The sequence below is a fragment of the Acomys minous genome (genome assembly GCF_964271855.1).
Source record: "Acomys minous genome assembly, chromosome: 20".
Classification (NCBI taxonomy): Eukaryota; Metazoa; Chordata; class Mammalia; order Rodentia; family Muridae; genus Acomys; species Acomys minous.
In genome coordinates this window covers 23231375-23252097 of record NC_140502.1, presented here as the reverse complement: position 1 = coordinate 23252097, position 20723 = coordinate 23231375, and the positions used below count along the sequence as shown (strand labels likewise).

The window sequence follows — 20723 nt, the reverse complement described above, 5'->3', positions numbered from 1 at the left end:
AGAATAAACGATCTCTTATCACCTTTAAATGGGGGGGGGGGGAGATTGGGATTCATGTTCCGTCCTGGAGGGTCTTTGGGCCTCAGATTTCCCTTCAGGGCCTCAGTAGCACATTCCCTAACGAAAGGTTGATGGTTCAGTTCCTAACAGCCCCAGCCTGTGACACACGTATGCTCCATGGACACAACCACGCCCATCTGACTGAGTTTCAATCCACTGGAAAGGGTTATAAACACTGTGGTAAACAGGGCTCTTACCAAGCCCCCCACCCCCCCACGGCAGCAGAAAGCCTGTCTAGGCTCTACTAGTGAGGGCCTGGGAGGACCACTCATCCGAAGGGGACTTGCCTGAAGTTCACCTGTGGGTGCAGCTCAGCAGGTTCTGGGCTGGCTCCCTGTCAAACAGAAAACAAAGGTGCGGAGGCCAGCAATGCTGAAGCTTCCTTACCTCTGTCCCTTTCCTGTCTGTCTCTAAACTCCAGGCTTCTGGATGCTATTTCAGCAAAGCAGAGTGGTGCACAGCTTTCAGCTCAGCACAGCACTTGGGAGGCAGAGGCAATTGCTCGTCAGTGACTTTAGGGACAGCCTGGCGTACATAGTGAGGCCATTTCAAACAGAATGGTATTTTTTTTTTGCAGATGGGGGTAAACCCAGGTCCTCCCACGTGCAACGGTCCAATCGTTCAGCTATACTCCAAGCCTTGAGGTTTTTCCTATGCAAATGTAAAATTTGACACAGTGTATGTTTCTAAGCCTAAGGATTAAAGGATTTAGTTTGCATAAAGTGGTTCTGACAGTATCCTTAAACCAACCAGTAACTTATTTTTCACAATGTTACACCTGCCCTATGTTGTTAAAGAAAGGATGTAAATGTCTAGAAAATGTAACAGGCTCTTCCCTGTATCATCCCAGAGCAGTCTACAAATTTAAGACAATTCCAATCTTTCCCAAACTGCTTTTATTAGAAAAACAAAACAAAACAAAAACCAAGGGGAAAAAAAAAACTCAAAAAAAAAAAAAATTAAAAAGCCACTACAAACCCTGCCCCTTTTTCTTTTTAAGTAGCACAGCATGGAGCTGGTAGATTTGCACCCCCTATTGCACATGGTCCGGCCTGGTTATGAATCAGGAGGCTGCTGGGACTGGGGTCCTGCCAAGAGGTTCAGCCTGCCAGGAGGAGACCAGCCCCTCCCCCTCCCTGGAGAGGCAGCCCACCCGCCATCCTTTGACAGGTCCAGCTTTATCTTCCCTGAGGCCCTAGTGGTCGGGAGGGCAGTGGGAACTGACTGGAAGCAGAAGAAATGTGTAAGTGAGAAATCAGACTCCCTGAAACAAGAGTCTCGTTAAGGCATTCGGAAGAGATAAATTAATTCAGGAAGACCCGCCTTCACGGAAGGCTGGGGTAAACCAGACAGACGCACATGTGCGGGACAGTTTGTGGAATCCTGACACAGGAGGGGAGGAGGCCCTGATCACTGTGTAGAGCCTCTGCCAAACACACACACAAGTGTCACATCCAAGGACCCAGCCCACCGGAGCCGACGTCAGGACGGATCCCATCAGCCTTAGGATCCTAGGATGATCTCCATGATGTGGTCTAATTCGTTCCACTCCCAGGATCCCGGGGCACAGAAGAGGCTGTGAGGAGGCTCAGGGGGTGGGAGTGCAGAGTCCTTTTCTACCGCAGATGTGTCAATGTCCAGAAAGAAGTCGTCCAGGCCCGTGTCTCCCAGGTACCGGGAGCTCAGCGCTTCTAAGAACACAGGATCTGACTGGGCCATCGTTTCATCCTGGGGACTTGGGGAAGCTGCCAGATTCTGAGGCGGCTCCATCCCGTCCATGGATGTATCCAGCTCCCGGAGGATAGAGCCAATGGTGGTAGAGAGGGAGAAATCTTCCTCGCCCAGGAAGAGAGGCTCTGGGGGCAGGGCAGGCGCCGGCGCTAGGCGGATGGCGGCCTTGAGGTGCTGGAGCGTGTTGTGGATGAGGACGTGCCTGCGGAGGCTGGGCGGTCTGGGGCCCAGGCCGCGCTGGACTTTGTCCAGAGAGATTCGAAGCAGGGCTTGCTGGTAGCTCCGAAGAGCTGTTGGATTCCAGTCCCACCTCTCTTCCTCCTCCTCCTCCTCCTCTTCCACATCAGAATGTTTCCTCTTTAAGCCTCCCATGTCCTGTGGAAAAGACAGCCGAGTCAGACACTTTTGGATCCCACTTTCCCCAGCCAGCCTATGTAATTGTGGGAAGTTTAATCCTCCTCCTCCTCCACAGAACCTCTACTTAAAGTGCATATAGTTGGAGTCCTACAAGGCTAAGATTGGGCTAATAAATGCGTGCGAACAAGATGCAGGTGGAATTGTTGGGAGTGGTGAAAGTGTGTGTGTGTGTGTGTGTGTGTGTGTGTGTGTGTGTGTGTGTGTAGGGGGGGCAGGCAGGCGGCGGTGGGAGGATTTCTGTAATCGTAACCTCAGTATTGAGGAGGCAGAGGCAGAGGCAGAAAGTTCAGATGTTCAAGGTCATCCTCAGCTGGGTAGTATTTCAAGAACAGAAGGAGCTGGAGAGATTGCCGAGTGGTTAAGAACACTGGCTGCTCTTCGAGAGGACCTTAGTTGGATTCCCAGCACCCACACGGGCAGCTCATAACTACCTAACACACCAGTTTTAGGAGATCCATGGCGTCTCCGGGCACCAGGCACACAAGTGGTGCCCAGATACACATGCAGGCAAAAATACCCATACACATAAAGTTAAAATTATGAAAATAGCTGGGCGTGGTGGCGCACGCCTATAATCCCAGCACTTGGGAGGCAGAGGCAGGTGGATCTCGTGAGTTCGAGGCCAGCCTGGTCTACAAAGTGAGTCCAGGACAGCCAAGGCCACACAGAGAAACCTTGTCTTGAAAAAACCAAAAACAAACAAAAACAACAACAACAAAAAACAAAAACAAAAAAAAAAGAAAAGGTCTCCATAGCCGATTTCAGGCCAGGCAGAGTCACATGGTCAGACAACTCTGTCTCAGAAAAACAAAAAGGCTCAAAACAAATCACAAAAATGCCTGAGCTTGGCTTGATTACCTTTTACTTGCCTGTGGTAGGGACAATGTTGAATTTACACTGTGACAATCAACTTCAACACTTGTGAAGTGACGACCTTAACTCTAGTCTCCATGGATCTTGGTACTGTTCCCACACAACACTTTTATTATTATAATCCCTCCCCCCCCTAACAAGTCGCAGGACAGACAGGAGGACAGAGCAAAGGACCAAGAGTGTATCTCAACTCTGCCTTGGATACCGTGATCTTGACGAGATGTGCTGTGGCATCTCCGGACCTCAGAGATTTAATTTCTCATTATTTTTTTGGTTCTTTTTGAGAGAGTGTTTCTCCGGGAAGTTCTGGAACTCCCTCTGTAGATCAGGTTGGCCTTGAACTCATATCTTACTGCCTCTCTCTCCTGAGTGCTGGATTAAAGGTGTGCGACACCATGCTCAGCTGAAGTGTGTGTGTGTGGTGAGATTCTTCTTCTTCTTCTTCCTCCTCTTCCTCTCCTCCTCCTCCTCTTCTTTTTAAAGCAAGAATATTTCTGTCTATACCTGCTTTCCTACAACCAAGCCCAGAAGCGTTCACAAGAGAGGGCGCATTACCTAAACTCAAAGGAAGCTGGCTAGGACTCCACCAACACCAAGATGCGCCCTCTAGCGACCAGTCCAACCGGACCTTCCCTTCCCATAGTCACCGCCTTTCCCTGGGTCTCTAGACCAGTTCCAAGAACACCCCAATATATCCTCAGGGCCTTCTGGGACCTGTGGACCCAGAGCCGCCGGGCAGAGGCTGTAGTCGCGCTCGGAACTACAATTCCCAGAAGGCCACGCACACCCCCCCCCCCCCGAGGGACTGGACACAGCCGCCCTCCCTGAAAACATGCGCAGTGGAGATCCGGCTGGTGGGGGAAGGGAACCGGGGACACCCAGCTGCCCAGCGCCCGCCGAGCCCCGCCCTTTGCTGCCTTCGGGGCGGTGAATCTGAGCTCCACGCCCCGAGCGCCCCTCCCCCACCCGCCTTCAGCCTGAAACCAGCTTTCTCCGGGTCCGTATCACCCCAGGAAGTTCTGGCTTCTTCCCTAAACTCTTCTCGGGGTGATGAGACCCACATCCCATCCCATCCCATCGCCCAGAGACGACAAGTAACTCTCGGGTACATTAAGTCCCGCTGGGGAGACTGGGTATCTCAATTCTGAGACCTCGTCCCAAACCTTCCCCTCATTCCGCTCGACTTCCAAATGACTCTGGGCTTTTACTTTGCAAACTCCCAGTCGGGGCTCCGAGACCCGGACACTGAACTCCCCCCACCCCACCCTCCCCGGCGTTCCCTTCTCTCAACGTCGGCGTCTCAGGATCCAAGGCTCGGAGCCTCTGGTTCCCGGGTTTCCTTCCTCTAAGCAACCTCACATTCCTAGGCTCAACAGTCTGGCTTTTCCTCCAGGACGCCGTGGAACTCCGACCTCACCTCAGCCCACTCGGCGAGACCCAAACCGTGTCCTGCTCTCCAGATTCGTGGACCTCCCCTCCCCCAAAAAGTTCTTTCTCCGTCCCCTCGGTTCTCCAAAGGCCCAGCTCCTTCGGAATCATCCCGCCTCCCCCTCCGGTACCGATGCTGGAATCCAGTCCCCAGCCTTGCACCTTCCAATGCCCATCAGTCACACACCAATCTGCGCCTTCCACTCGGGTCCCTGCCGGTTTTCCGCCTACCACGGGGGCGCGCCCCCTTCTCTTCCTCCTCCTCCAACTCCAGGAGAAGTCCCCACCCGGGGCCGCCCACGACTCACCTCGGCGGCCAGGGCGGCCACGACTACCTCGGGCAAGCCTGCGGCGTCCCGTGCCACCAGCGCCGGGCAGGAGTCGGGGCTCACTTTCCCCGGGGGCCTCTGGGTCTGGCCCCGGGGGTGGGGGCGGGGCCAACTCGGCTCCTCCCCCCCGAGGCCAGCCTCGAGCCGCCATTGGCTGGAATCCTGCCCGCCGTGGGACGCCATTGGCTAGCAGCAGCTACGCACGCTGGACCCTCCCCTGGGCGCCCCCCCCTCCCAGTCCACCGCTGGGCCGGGTCCCGTTTAGGTTGGCTACTGGTTTAGGGGGGCGGGGCGGAGCCTGTAGGGTGGAGGGTGGTAAAAGCCGTCAGGGCGGCTGCTTTGGGCTCAGCTGTCTCCCCGACTCCTTCTGTCTCACTCCAGTCTCCTTATTACCAGGCCCAGACCCCGCTGCGGGGCGACGCTGGGTGACGCCATGCTCGCCCCCCCCTTCCCTTGCGGTTTTGCAGGCTGGGCAAAGCTGGTAGAGGCCACGCCCCCCCCACTGGAGTTCCGAAGGCTCGGGCTAAGCGGAGGGGGGAGTGGGGGGGAATGGGGGGGGATGCATTAAACACCAGCCAATAGCATGGCGCGGCTTGCGTTGCCTGAACGACCGTAGCCCCGCCCCTTGGCTGGCAGAGCTCTCCCTCCCCACCCCCAACCCGTTTTGTAGGCGGAGCCAATGCTTAATCTAGAAATTGGGGGTGGGGGGAGAAGGTGGAGGGGGTTCTGCTGCTTGTTTGGTGGAACCTCCTGGATCCTAGGCAACTCTGTTCTTCCTCACTCTTCATAGCTTCTCGAAGCTCTGGGGACAGACTCAAAAACTTATTATTATTATTATTATTTTTGGTTTTGGAGGATTGAACATTGGAGCATTCTGGACAAGCGCCGCAAGTGTGAGCTATGTGCCCCTAGGATGCTTACATTGGCATTTATTTACTTATTTTGCGACGCGGTCTCATAGTGAAGGGTCGGGTTTCTCCCTCACTACTTGGTCTCTGGTGCCCTCCTTCCTGTTTTTTTTAGGATTCACTTTCAGGTTTCGTTTTGCTGTTTTCAGACAGTCTTCTCGAAGCCCGGCTGGACTCCTGCGTAGACAATGCTGGCCTTGAAATTCTAATCTCCCCGCTTCCTTCGCCTCTATCCCGGAGTTGCAGGTGTCCATCTCCAGGCCCAGAACTTTCCCCGCTTTGCTTTGTGTGTGTGTGTGTGTGTGTGTGTGTCTGTGTGTGTGTTTGCGCATAAAACACAGAGACTAGCTGGTGCTAGCCAAAGTGCTGGTATCGCTGAGCTACATACACCCCCAGGTACTCGTTGTTTTCTGAGATAGGCTTTTGCTAAGTGGCCTGAGCTGTCCTGGAATTCTGTATCCTCCTACTTCAGTCACCTAGTGCTAGCATTTAGGCATTCACCACCTTGCCTAGCTTGCTTTCAGTTTTTCTAAATGGCTCCAACACCTTCTAAGAAACAAACACAGGACTCCGCCCTCCTCTCCCCGCCCCTCCTCTTACCTTATCACAAGAGTACAATACAAGGCAAGTCTCTGTAGTAAGACAGCCAGACTCTGGATCTTCTTGGTTTTGCTTTTGTTGTTGTTGTTGTTGTTTTCCCCCAAGACAGAGTTTCTTTGTGTAGCTCTGGCTGTCCTGGAACTCACTCGGTAGATCAGGCTGGCCTCGAACTCACAGAGATGCACCTGCCTCTGTCCCCCAAGTGCTGGGATTAGAGGTGTGCGCCACCACCGCTTCGTAGGTTTTGCCTTTTTTTTTTTAAACGGTTATTTTATGTGTGTATTTTGCCTGCATATATGTATGTGCACCATGTACATGCCCAGCGCCCACAGAAGTCAGATGGCTCAGTGGTTAAGAACACTGACTGCTCTTCCAGAGGACCCAGGTTCGATTCCCAGCATCCATATGGCAGCTCACAACTGTCTGTAGCTTCAAGATCTGACACCCTCACACAGACAAACATGCAGGCAAAACACCAATGCATATAAAATAAAAAAAAATTATCAAAAATCTTTGTGCTGCAATGGCATACCCAGCCTAAAATTATCAAAAATCTTTGTGCTGCAATGCCATACCCAGCCTGGATCCTTTGTGCTGTTACTGTTATTTATTTTAATTTTGTATATATGAGTCTTTTGCTTGCATTCATGTTTTTTGTCCCCACCCCCCACCCATCTCTCTGTTATGTTTTTCAGAACAGGGTTTCTCTGTGTAACCTTGGCTGTTCTGGGCTTGCTTTGTAGACCAGGCTGGCTTTGAACGCACAGCGATGCGGCTGCCTCTGCCTTTCTGAGTGCTGGAGTGACAGCAGGCGTGCACCACCGAGCTCCACTTTTCTTGAAGGCGTTCCTGCACCACATGCATGCAGCACTCACAGAGGCCACAAGTTACATGCCCTTCTAATTGGAGTCACAGTTAGTTGCTTTTTTATTTTTTTTTTTAAGACTTATTCATTCACTTATTTATTCAGTATGTATACAATGTTCTGCCTGCAGGCCAGAAGAGGGCATTACAGGTGGTTGGGAGTCACCCTGCAGTGGCTGGGAATTGAACTCAGGACCTCTGGAAGAGCAGACAGTGCTCCTAACCTCTGAGCCATCTCTCCAGCCCTAGTTAGTTACATCTTACCTCTGTACACAAACCCTAACCTTCTGCCTGCCCCCACCTGGGCTAGGGCCCCTGAGGACAGGTTCCAAGGTTATCTCTTCTTGGTCTATAGTATCTTTCAGGTACTGGGTGCAGAGCCAAGTACCCAGTGAACATCGTTGAATGCTCAGACGATGCAGGGAAAGAGAAATTGAATTGGCAGAAAGGAAACCAAACCACAACTGTGAGCCAGCGCGATGGCTCACTAAGGCTGACAATCTAAGTTTAATCCTTGGGACCCACATACTCAAAGATCCTCACCTAAACTGGGTGTAGTGGCGCACGCCTTTAATCCCAGCACTTGGGAAGCAGAGGCAGGTGGATCTCAGTGGGTTTGAGGCCAGCCTGGTCTACAAAGAGTTCCAGGACAGCCAGAGCTGTTATGCAGGGAAACCCTGTCTTGAAAAACAAAACCAACCAACCAAACAACCCCACAGCCATGATCTGAAAGCGTGAAGAGGCAAACCTCCAGCCCCTCAAAAGGGCCAAGTTTTTCATGGAGGAAGAGAAGTAGCTTTGTCAGTGCTGTAGGTTTGTGGCTGCTCAGACGAGGCCTCTTCTTGACCTCATTGTGTGGGACTCAGAGGGATTACTCTCTGGGTGCAGAGAGATGGGGAGTGGGGGTGGGGTGACAGGACAGTGGAGGGGGAGATGGGAGTGACTCTCTCAGGCAGGAGAAAAGTATCCGGGGGAACAATAGAAGAAGACGGTAGATCCCAAAGAGAGACACCATTAGCCATCAGGACAGGGCAGTATATATATGTACACTGTCTCGAAAAAATGTGGCTCGGTGGTGGAGAGCTTACCCAGCATGTATAAGACCCTGAAAAAAATTTTTTTATAGGCAGACAGAGAGGAAAATTAGGATTAGGTTTCCTGAAATGATTTGAAGCTCTTGGCTGAAAATTTATTGATCCCTCCACGTGTGTTATTTCTCAGGGTGCCATCGTCCCACCAGGGGACAGGGTCCTACTCATACTGGTGGGAGGGGTAGGTGTTGTGTCCGTCATACTCATCGGTGGTGAGGCAACGGAGCATGAAGTGGCCCAGGTCATGCTTGGATATGACCCTTGAGGGCCCTCGTCCATCCAGGGTCACCGTGTAGGCCCCAGTTAGTGGCTGGTCCCCTGTGAAAGAAAGACATGGGGATGAATGAACCCACCATCCTTTCTGTTTTTGTTTGTTTTGGTTTTTCGAGGCAGGGTTTCTCTGTGTAGCCTTGGCTGTCCTGGACTCACTTTGTAGACCAGGCTGGCCTCGAACTCACAGCGACCCACCTGCCTCTGCCTCCCGAGTGCTGGGATTAAAGGCGTGCGCCACCACTGCCCGGCTGTTTTCAGATTTCTTATTTTAAACATTTCAAGTTTTGTGTATGATGTGTGTGTGTGTGTGTCTGTGTGTGCATGCGCATGTGGCCTCCCATATTAGTTCATCAATTTTATTTATTTATGTATGTATTTATTTATGTATTATTTATGTATTTATGTATTCTTGAGACTTGCAATACGGCCCAGCCTGGCCTCAAACACATGGTCTGGGATGGCAGGTGTGTACCCCCACTTTGAACTCACAGAGATCCCACTGCCTCTGCCTCCCCGAGTGCTGGGATTACAGAAGGGCACCTCCACACCTGGCTCAATTACATTTTATTTACTTGTTGAGGACGATGTCACATGCTACAGCTCCTATGTGGAGACCAAAGGACAATTTCAGGAATTGAACTCAGGTCCTTGAGGTTGGTGGTAGGAGCCTTTGTCCACTGAGCCACCTTGCCAGCCCACACTTTTCTTTCTTTCTTTTTTTTTTTAAAGATATTTTATTATTTATGTGTATGAGTATGCTGTCTTCATGCACACCAGAAGAGGGCATCGGATTATATTATAGTTGTGAGCCACCATGTGGTTGCTGGGAATTGAACTCAGGTCCTCTGGAAGAGCAGCCAGTGCTCTTAACCTCTGAGCCATCTCTACAGCTCCTTTTTTTTTTTTTTTTTGGTTTTTTGAGACAGGGTTTCTCTGTGTAGCCTTGACTGTCCTGGACTCACTCCCCTTTCTTTTTTCTCATGTGGGTGTGGAGCTGAATACGAGCCCAGCGTTGGCAGCCTCAGAGGAGCCAGGGCCGAGCTCTCAGGTGGAGAACAGGCCTGTGGTGATACTGCCCCAGGGTCCCCACTACACTCACCTATGTGGGGGGGCATCACGGCCACGTACTTCAGGCCCGACTCCTGCAGCAACTTATGCATCCGGATGTGGTCATCGGTCACGTCCTGCAGGCGTGGGGGCACCTTGGTTGGGTCCCATAGCAGGAAGGCTAGTGGGGGTGGACACAGGGCAGGGTTAGCCTGGGCCGGGCAGAACCATCATCGCCTCTTGGCTGCCAGGGTGCACGTCGCAGCAAGAGCAGCCATGCCCCCAAGCCTGACAACCTGAGTTTGCTGTAAGAGGCCATATGGTGGAAAGAGGAGAGCTGACTCCCACCAAGTCGCCCTCTGAGCTCCATAGGCCCGCCCCGCCCCCCATCATAACCAACACATGTAAAGACTGCTCTGTGTGGTATATGTGCACTCTTGGGCTCTATGTGTGAATGACAGAAGTCTATGTCGGGTTCCTTCAAGTGGTCTCCATCTTAATTTCTTCTTCTTCTTCCTCCTCCTCCTCCTCCTCCTCCTCCTCCTCCTCCGACACAGGGTTTCTCTCTGTAGCCTTGACTAACCTGCACTTGCTTTGTAGACCAGGCTGGCCTTGAACTCACAGAGATCCACTTGCCTCTGCCTCCCTGAGTGCTGGGACTAAAGGCGTGCGCCACCACCGCCCGGCTTCCATCTTAATTTCTGAGACGGAGTCTCTCACTGAGTCTGGAGCTCAGCAGATGGCTAGACGACTGACCAGCAAGCCCCAGGCAGCTTCCCCTTCCTTCCTCCCTACAGCTAGGATCACAGGAATAACACCACACATCTATGCGTTGCCTTTTTTGTTTGCGTTTTGTATTTTTGGTATTTTCAACACAGGGTTTCTCTGTGTAGCCTTGGCTGTCCTGGACCCGCTTTGTAGAGCAGGCTGGCCTCGAACTCACAGCAATCCGCCTGCCTCTGCCTCCCGAGTGCTGGGGTTGAAGGCGTGCGCCACCACCGCCCGGCTTATCTATGGTTTTTGATGGGGTGGTGAGGACATGAATTCAGCCCTTCGCAACCTGAGCCACCTCTCCAACTCAGCGCCACAGCAATCGTTGTGAATCCCGGTGGCAGAAGTGTTCAATTAGCGGTGAAGAGCACCGCCTGCGCTTCCAGAGGACCCAGGTTCAAATCCCAGCACCCACCCGGCAGCTCACAGCTGTCTGTAACCCCAAGATCTGACACCCATGGACACACATGCAGGCAAAGCCACCAATTTACATTAAAAAAAAAAAAGAATTAAAAACAAAACATAACAACACAACCAGGGTCCTATGTAACCTAGCCCTAATCAGATTTTTTTCAGGGTGAGGGAGGAGGGAGCACAAGTTAAATAAATCTTACAGTTTCCTTAATGGAAGCAAGACTTTAATTTTAATCACTTACAGTGGCCTCCAAGAGAGAAAAACAAACAAACAAAAAACAAAACAAAACAAAAACATTCAGATGGGTGGTGGTGGCACACGCCTTTAATTCCAGCACTTAGGAAGCAGAGGCTGGCGGACAGATGTGAGTTTGAGGCCAGCCTGGTCTACAAAGTGAGTCCAGGATAGCCAAGGCTACTATTCAGAGAAACCTTGCCTTGAAAACCAACCAACCAACAACAAAACCCCCAAAAGAACAAATCATTCTAAAATCGCAGATTTGTGATAATTTTTCTTTGTAAAACGAGGGGGAAAGCAGCCATAAATGCGTTACTGGCTTTCAAGCTTTTTCACTTGGTGCAGGTCCCAGCTGCCTGGACCATGAAGCCCTTCCTCATGCCTCCTCCCTTCCCAGGAGACCATCGGGGGCTGGTAAGGAGAGGTGAAGGGAACAGGCTGGTGCATCACATCTCTCAGCTGCCACTAGCTACAGCAGCATGCTTGCGGATCGCCAGTCGGCTTCTCGGTGGCCTTGAACAAACTGAGGGAGGTAAGAGCTAGTGTCTCACAAGCATCCGTTTTACGGCTTGTTGGGAGGGTTAAGTGGTTTTCACGCCCAAGTACCTGACACTCAATAAATGCTGTTAGCATTAATTGCTATTGTTAACCACTTCCAGATTACTGAGGATTATCAGCAATCCTGAGCATAGAACATAAGACCTTATATATGCTGTACCACTGAGCCACGCCCCCAGCCCCTCACTGGGGGATTCTAGGCAGGGGCTCTACCACTGAGCCATGCCCCCTGCCCCTCACTGGGGGATTCTAGGCAGGGGCTCTACTACTGAGCCACACCCCCAGCCCCTCACTGGGGGATTCTAGGCAGGGGCTCTACCACTGAGCCACACCCCAGCCCCTCACTGGGGGATTCTAGGCAGGGGCTCTACCACTGAGCCACACCCCAGCCCCTCACTGGGGGATTCTAGGCAGGGGCTCTACCACTGAGCCACACCCCAGCCCCTCACTGGGGGATTCTAAGCAGGGGCTCTACCACTGAGCCACACCCCCAGCCCCTCACTGGGGGATTCTAGGCAGGGGCTCTACCACTGAGCCACACCCCAGCCCCTCACTGAGGGATTTTAGGCTGGGGCCCTACCACTGAGGCACATCTGAGGCCCTCAGGAATTATTTAATGTCCGTCTGTCTCTTAAAAAAAATATAGATAGATAGATTGGCATTCTACTTTATGAATGTCTGTGTCAGGGTTACAAATGCCCAGGAACTGGAATTACAGACAGCTGTGAACTGCCTTGTGGGTGCTGCGATTTGAACCCTCGTCCTTTCTTTACTCGCCGACCATCTCTCCAGTTCTAAGGTCTGTCTCTTTATAGGTGGGGAGGGCAGCAAGCTGGTGTTTACCACAGCCGCGTCACACTCTCTGTGAAGTGTCCCCCACCTCTTGGCTCCCTTTTCTTCCCAGGCTTGGTTCACGACATCTCTGCAGTGCCTTTTCCTATCCTGGCTCTGCTTCTCTGGGATGTCGGCTCAAGCGGGAATCTGTTTATCACCTCACTTTTATCTGTGAGCCTCGTGGGCGTGGAATCTAGGGCACCCTGCTACGTTCACAGTCGCTGCTCAGTTAATGTATGGTGCCTTGGAACAGCTTTCATGCCCTATTCCAGAGGACTGGCGGTTGCTTGTTCAGGACTCACCCCCTTCCCAGCTCAACCCCCCTTCCGTGACCCTACCACCCACCCGAGGTGCAGGCCACGACCTTGTCCACTCCATGTGCCTTCATGGCTGCCACTATGTTCCGGGTGCCCTCGGACATTACTGTGGTGGGACCTTAGAGGGGACAGAGAGTGACTGTCACTGGCAGGTGGCTGCGGCGGTGGCGGCGGCGGCGGCAGTGGTGGCAAGGGTGGGGCTGGGGGCGGGGGCGGGGCTGGAGGTCGAGGTGCAGGGAGGGGCCGAGGGCAAAGGGGGGGCTCAGTACTGAGGTCATTGCGGGTGCCCAGCAGCACGATCACCGCGTCCTGCCCAGCCACAGTCTTGTCCACGTCGGCCGCCTCCCGAACGTCCCCTACCACCACGTGGGCTGGCTGGGGCCCCTCGGACGGCAGCCTGCTGGAGTCTCGAACCAGCACCGTCACCTCGTAACCTGTGGAGAAAGAGGAACAGAAAGGCAGGTTAGCGAGCTGGCAGGTGGCTGTACAAGACCCTACAGGGTGTTGTGAACCCATAAACCTATTTTGTTCCCAGGCTTCTCCATTCTTAGCCCTACTCTGGGGTGATGGTACTCATGCTTGCAAATTAACAGTTGATATCTAGCTCACTATTTTTATTTTTATTTTTATTTTTTTTTGGTGGGGGAGGAGAGGTCACCATGCCCAGCTGGCCTGAAACTTAAGGATCGTCCTTGTCTCAGCCTCCTGGGTCGCTGGAAAGACAGGCCTGCAACACTACACTGGATTAGAAAAAAACATTTATAGCATTAACACACACTATGTCCCAGCTACCAAACACTTTTCACATACTCACTCCTTTACTCCTTAAAGTTGGGTGACGTAGACCTTGTCTGAAATAAAAACAGCACCCATATTTTTAAAAACATTACTAGGACATTGAATTTAAAAGATTAAAATTCGGGCAGGGCATGGTGGCGCACACCTGTAATCCTGTAATTGAGGCCAGCCTGGTCTACAAAGCGAGTCCACGGCAGCCAGGGATACACAGAGAAACACTGTCATGGAAAAACAAACCAAACAAACAAACAAACACCCCCCCCAAAAACCCCAAAAGCTGGTTTCTTAGCTATGACAAGAAAAGCAAAATCCAAATGATGAGACTTCATCTAGATTTTGAAATTTACTGCCAGTCTGGTCTAAATAGTGAGACCTTGCTTAAACAAAACAAAACAAAACTCCAAACTCCCAAACTTTTGGTGCCTCAAAGAACACCAATATGAAGAAAATAAAAGGGCCGAGCTGCAGAGAAGGAGTGTGCTCCACAAGTGTGAATTCTACACCCCGAATCCACCTGAAAAGTCAGGAGGGAGGGTAGGGAACTGACTGGGGGTGGATTGGACCAGTAAACTCTGTGGTGATAATACTTGAAAACAAAAGGCAAGTTTGTAATCTCAGTGCTCAGAGTTAAGTGGCTCACAGGGGCTGGTGGGGTAGCCAGCTCAGCAGGCTCAGGGACTCTCCTGTCCCAGTGAGAGACCTTCTCTCAAGAACAAAAACAAACAAACAGACAAACAAAACAAAACAAAAAAACAAGTGGGCTCAGTGGCGCACACCTGTAATCCCAGCACTCGGGAGGCAGAGGCAGGCGCATCACTGTGAGTTCGAGGCCAGCCTGGTCTACAAAGTGAGTCCAGGACAGCCATGTCTACACAGAGAGACCCTGTCTTGAAAAACCAAACCAATCCAATCCAATCCAAACCAACCAAACAACCAAACAACCAAACAAAAACCAAAGCCAATCCACTGACACTGACCAAACAAACAGCCTACAAATAACATACCAGTTCACACCTGTCAAGATGGTGTGACTAAGGCCTCGTGTAAGGGTTGGCACACACTGGTGGGGAGGAAGCTCCAACTCATGCCTCCCTCAGGCCTTGCTGAGGGCAACACTACACGGTGTGACTTCTTTGGAACATTCTGGCAGTTCTTCAAAAGATTCCACACAGCCTGAGCATGTGACTCAGCAGTTTGACCATCAGATAACAGACAGAAGGCAAGCGAAAACATGTTTTCACTCCAGAGTTTTCCCGTGCATAAATATACTAGTATTTTCATAACATCTGCCAAGTGCTTAATGGAGAGACCCATACATGCAGTACTATTGCACAATAAAAGAGAGAGAGAGAGAGAGAGAGAGAGAGAGAGAGAGAGAGAGATACTGACCCATGCTGCAATAATTTGAAGAAGGAAAAAAATGTATATATAGCTAAGTGAAAAAAAAAAAAAACACCAAGTCACATAGCAGGGTGGTGGTGGCGCTGGCCTTTAATCCCAGCATTCGGGAGGCAGAGGCAGGTGGATCTCTGTGAGTTCGAGGCCAGCCTGGTCTACAGAGTGAGTCCAGGACAGCCAAGGCTACACAGAGAAACCCTGTCTCAAAAACCAAACCAAACCAAACAAACAAATGCTCCCCCCTCCAACGACAAAAAAAGCTCACAAACAAACAGACTAGGGAGAGATGGCTCAGGGGTTAAGAGCACGTGCTGATCTTGTAGAGAACCCAGGTTCGAGTCTAAGCCCCCATGTGGCAGCTCACAACTGTCAAGTAACTCTAATCCCAGGGGGATCTGACGCCCTTGTCTGACTTCTGTGGGCACCAGGTAATGTATATAGGCAGGCAAACTGTCTATACATATTAAGATAAAAATGTAAAATAACCCTGCCTCCAAAAAACCAAAACAAAAAAAATTTATTTAAAAATTTTTTTCATTGTTTATTTAGTATTTTTGGTCAGGGAGGGACTGACAGAGTTTCTACATATATAGCTCTGGCTGCCTAGAACTCTTTATATAGGCCAGGCTGGCTTTGAACTCACAGAGATTTGCCTGGCTCTTCCACTGTGCCACCATGATTGCCCTTATTATTACTGTTGTTGTTGTTGTTGTTTTTTCGAGACAGGGTTTCTCTGTGTTAGCTTTGGCTGTCCTGGACTCACTTTGTAGACCAGGCTTGGCTTGAACTCACAGAGATCCGCCTGCCTCTGCCTCCTGAGTGCTGGGATTACAGGCGCGCACCACCACTGCCCGGCTGGCTCTCTCTCATTCTCTCTCTCTCTCTCTCTCTCTCTCTCTCTCTCTCTCTCACCATGCTGGCCTCGAACTCACAGTGATCTACCTGCCTCTGCCTCCCAGAATGCTAGAAGCTCTTAAAGCAAGCAAGCGAACTATCCCTGTGAGCTGGCTCAGTGGCTAAGAGCACTGGCTGCTCTCATTGTTAGTGGACCAGAGTTCAGTTCCCAGCACCCAAGTCAAGTGGTTTATGATTGCAACTCCACTACCAGGGGTCTGACACCTCAGTCACCTGTTAATTACCTGCACATATCCCCACACAGACACACATCTACATAGAATTCAAAATACTAAAACCAAAGCGAGTCCAGGACAGCCAAGGCTATACAGGGAAACCCTGTCTTGAAAAACAAAAACAAAACAAAACAAAACTACTAAAACAAGCGAACCTAAAAGGAAATATTAGAAAGACAGAAACACACACACACACACACATGAAAAAATAAAAAAAAAATAAAAAAAAGAAGAAACTAAAAATATAATAAAAATTTAAAAAGTGCTGGGTGTGGTGGCGTATGCCTGTAATCCCAGCACTTTGGAGACAGAAGCAGGCGGATTGCTGTGAGTTTGAGGCTGGCCTGGTCTACAAAGTGAGTCCAGGACAACCAAGGCTACACAGAGAAACCCTGTCTTGAAAAACAAAAAACAAAAAACAGAAAAAAAAAAAAAAGAAAGAAAGAAAGAAAAAGAAAAGAAAGAAAAGAGCCACTGGCTGGAGAGATGGCTCAGAGGACCATCATCTGCTTTTCCAGAGCGGACCTGAGTTCAATTCCCAGCAACTATGTGGTGGCTCATAACCATCTACAGGAGATCTGGTGCCCTCTTCTGGTGAGCAGGCACACAAGATAAATAAATGAATCTTAAAAAGGGGGGGGGGGAGGGGACATGCAGTGGTTAAAGAGATGGCTCGGCTCAGCGGTTAAAAGCACTTGCTGCCAGAGGATCTGGGTTTAATTCCATGGACCCACACGGTGGCTGACAACTATCTACAACTCCAGTTTTAGGGAGTCTGGCCCACGTCTTCTGGCTTCAATGGGCACCAGGCACAGAAAAGTGGTGCACAGACAAAACAAATACACACAAAAAAGGGGGGGAATCACATACAGCTACCAAACAGAACACATTCAGATTTTTATTAATTAATTAATTAATTAATTTAATGAAGATGAGTGCTCTGTTTGTATGTTCACCTGCAGGCCAGAAGAGGGCGCCATATCACCTTGGAGGACACGGCCCTGACTGGGAGGAGACGCATGCATTTAATCCCAGCACTGGGGAGGCAGAGGCAGGCGGATCCCTGTGAGTTCGAGGCCAGCCTGGTCTACAAAGTGAGTCCAGGACAGCCAAGCCTACACAGAGAGACCCTGTCTGGGGGGTTGGGGAGAGAGAGAGAGAGAGAGAGAGAGAGAGAGAGAGAGAGAGAGAGAGAGAGAGAGAGAGAGAGAGAGAGCGCAACATTGAATTTATCTTTTTCTTTTCTTTTTTTTTTTAAGATTTATTTATTTACTATGTATACTCCAGAAGAGGGCACCAGATCTCATTATAGATGGTTGTGAGCCACCATGTGGTTGCTGGGAATTGAACTCAGGACCTCTGGAAGAGCAGTCAGTGCTCTTAACTGCTGAGCCATCTCTCCAGAAAAGAAAAAAATTCATCTTTTTCTGCTTTCACTTTCAGTTCTCATTAATTGCCCAATGGAGGCCAGGTGGGGGCGTGGGGGGGCTGCCAGGACCTAGGCTGGGACTCTATGGACTTCCTTGGCTACTTGATACATTTTGATCCTTTGTGACCAATTTAAAACATTCCAGAATTCACCGTGACCCCCCCCACCCCGGCAAGTTTAAGAAGTCCTAGGTTGCAACAATTTTACAAAGTAGCTATTATTATCACAATCCGCCTACTCTGAAGATAGGGAAACTGAGGCAAGTTTAGGTAACTAGCCACGAGCACACAGTTAGTGGGTAGAGAAAGCCAGAGCCAAATTCAGGACTGGCTTGCAATCTTTAATCTGAGTTCAGTTGGCCAAAGAGGATAACCACCAACTCTGCACGGGCCTGAGCACCGCCTAGCTTGTGAGTCATTTCATCCGTGCCCCAAGGCAACCTGTTTTTTGTTGTTGTTGCTGTCCTTGGGCCTTGCTTTGTTTTTGTTTTTCACAGGGTTTCTCTGTGTAGCCCTGGCTGTCCTGGACTCCATTTATAGACCGGGCTGGCCTCAAACTCACAGGGATCCACCTGCCTCTGCTTCCCCCAGCGCTGGGATTAAAGGCGTGCGCCACCACCACCCAGCTCAGAGGTCAACTTTTCTGACTGGTTCTTTCCTCTCTGGACATCCAACTTAGGTGGTCAGGTGCCTTTACCCACTGACCCATCTTCCCAGCCCACATCCACTGCTTCAATACTGGTTTTCTTTCTTGTTCCTTTTATTCATTTATTATAATAATAATAATAATAATAATAATAATAATAATAATAATAATAATAATAATAATAATAATAAAAATAATATAAGACTTTTAAAATTATTATTTATTTATATATATTATATATTTTAGACACAATAAATAAATATAATTTATTACTATTATTACTATTACTACTACTACTACTACTACTACTATTATTATTATTATTATTATTATTATTATTATTATTATTATTATTAACAGATATTTAGGACTCTTAACTGTAGATGACAAGGCATTTGGTTATACGGGTGTGCTGTGCGGCCCACCAGACTCCATGTTTGTCAGGCCCTTGGCCCTACGAAACGACAGAGGGAATACAGCCCAAGCCCTTCCTAGCAACCTGTTGTCCTCGGTTGCGCACAGGGCCCTGGGCATCTAGAAAACGCAATGGGTCCCACTGAGCCATGCCCACTCCCCCCCTCCCGGGCCCCCCACCAAACCTCTTTTCACAGGTGGATTCCAGGCAGGTGCTCCACCTCCGAGCTATATCTCCAGATCCCTTCCTGCCTCTCAGGTTTTTTTCTTTTTTCTTTTCCCTTCCTGTTTCTGGGCCACAGGGAGAAAAGGCCGGCCACCTGGAATTCTTGTGTGCAGTTCCAGGTGTAACCAGCAGGGTGAGCCAGCGGTAAACAGTGGTTTGGTTTTTTGGGGGATTAAGGTGACCGGTATTAACACAATACTCCACAAATTCATGGTGACACAGCACTTCTCAACTTCTTCCTCCCCTTTGCTGTTCCTCCCTAGACATGATTTATCAGCAGCTTGCTTTAGTTTTTTTTTTTTTTTTTTTTTTGAGACAAGGATGGTTTTGACCTCCTGAGTTGCCCACCTCTGCCTCTCCAGTGGGGGGAGGGGGACCACAGGTGCACACCACTACAGCCAGAGGCAGAGTGGTTTTCAGTGGTAGGCCCAGGCCCTACTTTTGCCATGAATTAACTAATCCCTAGGAAGGATAGTCCATGGGGGGGTGGGGGAAAGAAAGAAATGAAACTTCTAGAAAGTTCCTCACCCAGAGCAGGGCTGGGCTACGCTACGCTAACAATCATTGGGGTCTGGGCTCCTGGTGGCCTCCGCCCTTTTGGGGCGCTGTGATAGTCAGTATCTTAAGAATTGCTGAGGCTAGTAAGGGTGTGGCCCTTTATCTGGAACTTTCAGGCCCGGTTTAGAGTTAACTTCTAGACTGAGGAGCCAGGGGATGCTAGGGGATCCTGTGCCCCTTCATGGGGCAGCCCAAAGCTTTAACGCAAAGACTTTTCCAGGACTGTAATTCCCAGGCTCTGACTTTACTTCTAGTGTGATCTCTTTCACTCTGCTGGCTAACGTTTTGTATTAGTGACCAAGCGGATGTTTCTTGGTTTTTTGTTTGTTTGTTTGTTTGTTTTGTTTTTTTGAGACAGGGTCTCTCTGTGTAGCCTTGGCTGTCCTGGACTCGCTTTGTAGACCAGGCTGGCCTCGAACTCACAGCGATCCGCCTGCCTCTGCCTCCCGAGTGCTGGGATTAAAGGCGTGCGCATGCCACCACTGCCCTGTTTCTTGTGCTCTTAAGAGCAGGAACGGAGTTCAAATCCCAGCACAGCCATGTACCAGCATTTCACTCTCTCTCCACCTCAGTTTTCTTATCTGCCGAGTCGGGGTAACCCTAGCTCCCATTCCAAATGAGGGTCACCAGGATTTTAACAAGTGTAGGGAGATGGTCCAGCTGGTACTGGCTCAAGGAAACCCTTGCCACAGTGGCCGCCCCATTTCACAGGTTTAGACAGAACAGTCAGAAAGGAGTCCTCCACGTTCCTACGGTTAATTCCTACGCCTCAGACTCACACAAAACTGAATCTCAGAAGTCCTCCATTTCTGTCCCCTCGGCCACTTGTTGCCCCACAGGCTGGGACACACACAAGCCCCGTGTGGTCTCTGCCCGGCCCCGGGGCGACCTTTCCCCCCAGAGCTCCAGCCCGACTGCTCATGACTTCCCCCCCCTCCCCAACCCCACGCGCCCCGGCTCCTGCCTGCTTCCACCGCCTGCGCCAGTGTGGTGAGCCCGGTCCTGCCGGTGGCACCGAAGATGGCGATCTTCTTGACAGTCATGCTTGCGGGGGGTCCAGGCTCCCAAAGGCTGAGAAGTCCCAGGACGCGCGGGAACCCAATGGCTGCAAGGTGGCGCGCTGCTCTCCTCCTTTCCCAAGGCGGAGGGAGGGAGGGAGGGGGCGGTGCCTGAGGAGGGACCAAAGGGCGGGGCCGATCAGACCACGCCTCCCGTGGGGGGGAGGGAAGAGCGCGAGTGGGCGGGGGCAGGAGTCAGATGACGTTTTCAGACCGCCTTGTCTGATAGGCGCTTAAAAGGAGTGGGCGGTGCTAAGGCAGAACGTCAATCAGCGCTCAGTCTCCCAGGGTCAGCTACCCTTAGTGGGCGGGGA

The 20723-nt window shown here is 50.7% G+C and overlaps 2 protein-coding genes across 3 annotated transcripts; both read right to left on the bottom strand.

The window, feature by feature from the left end:
* Positions 1-939: 939 nt before the first annotated feature.
* On the bottom strand, positions 940-5036 carry SERTAD3 (SERTA domain containing 3). Of its 2 annotated transcripts, none has more exons than XM_084770532.1 (2): positions 4818-5036; positions 940-2166 (listed from the first exon to the last, which is right to left on the bottom strand). In XM_084770532.1, the coding sequence occupies exons 1-2, from the start codon at positions 5019-5021 to the stop codon at positions 1564-1566; spliced, it is 807 nt and encodes a 268-aa protein (XP_084626658.1). In that variant the 5' UTR covers positions 5022-5036; the 3' UTR covers positions 940-1563. The 2 variants fall into 2 exon arrangements, with proteins under 2 accessions (XP_084626658.1, XP_084626659.1); XM_084770533.1 differs by lacking the exon at positions 4818-5036 and adding an exon at positions 4499-4776.
* A 3338-nt stretch (positions 5037-8374) lies between these two features.
* On the bottom strand, positions 8375-20508 carry BLVRB (biliverdin reductase B). The gene is made up of 5 exons (XM_084771132.1): positions 20316-20508; positions 13023-13187; positions 12782-12871; positions 9674-9802; positions 8375-8619 (listed from the first exon to the last, which is right to left on the bottom strand). Exons 1-5 carry the CDS (start codon positions 20392-20394, stop codon positions 8462-8464), a joined length of 621 nt encoding a protein of 206 aa, XP_084627258.1. The 5' UTR covers positions 20395-20508; the 3' UTR covers positions 8375-8461.
* Positions 20509-20723: the final 215 nt, after the last annotated feature.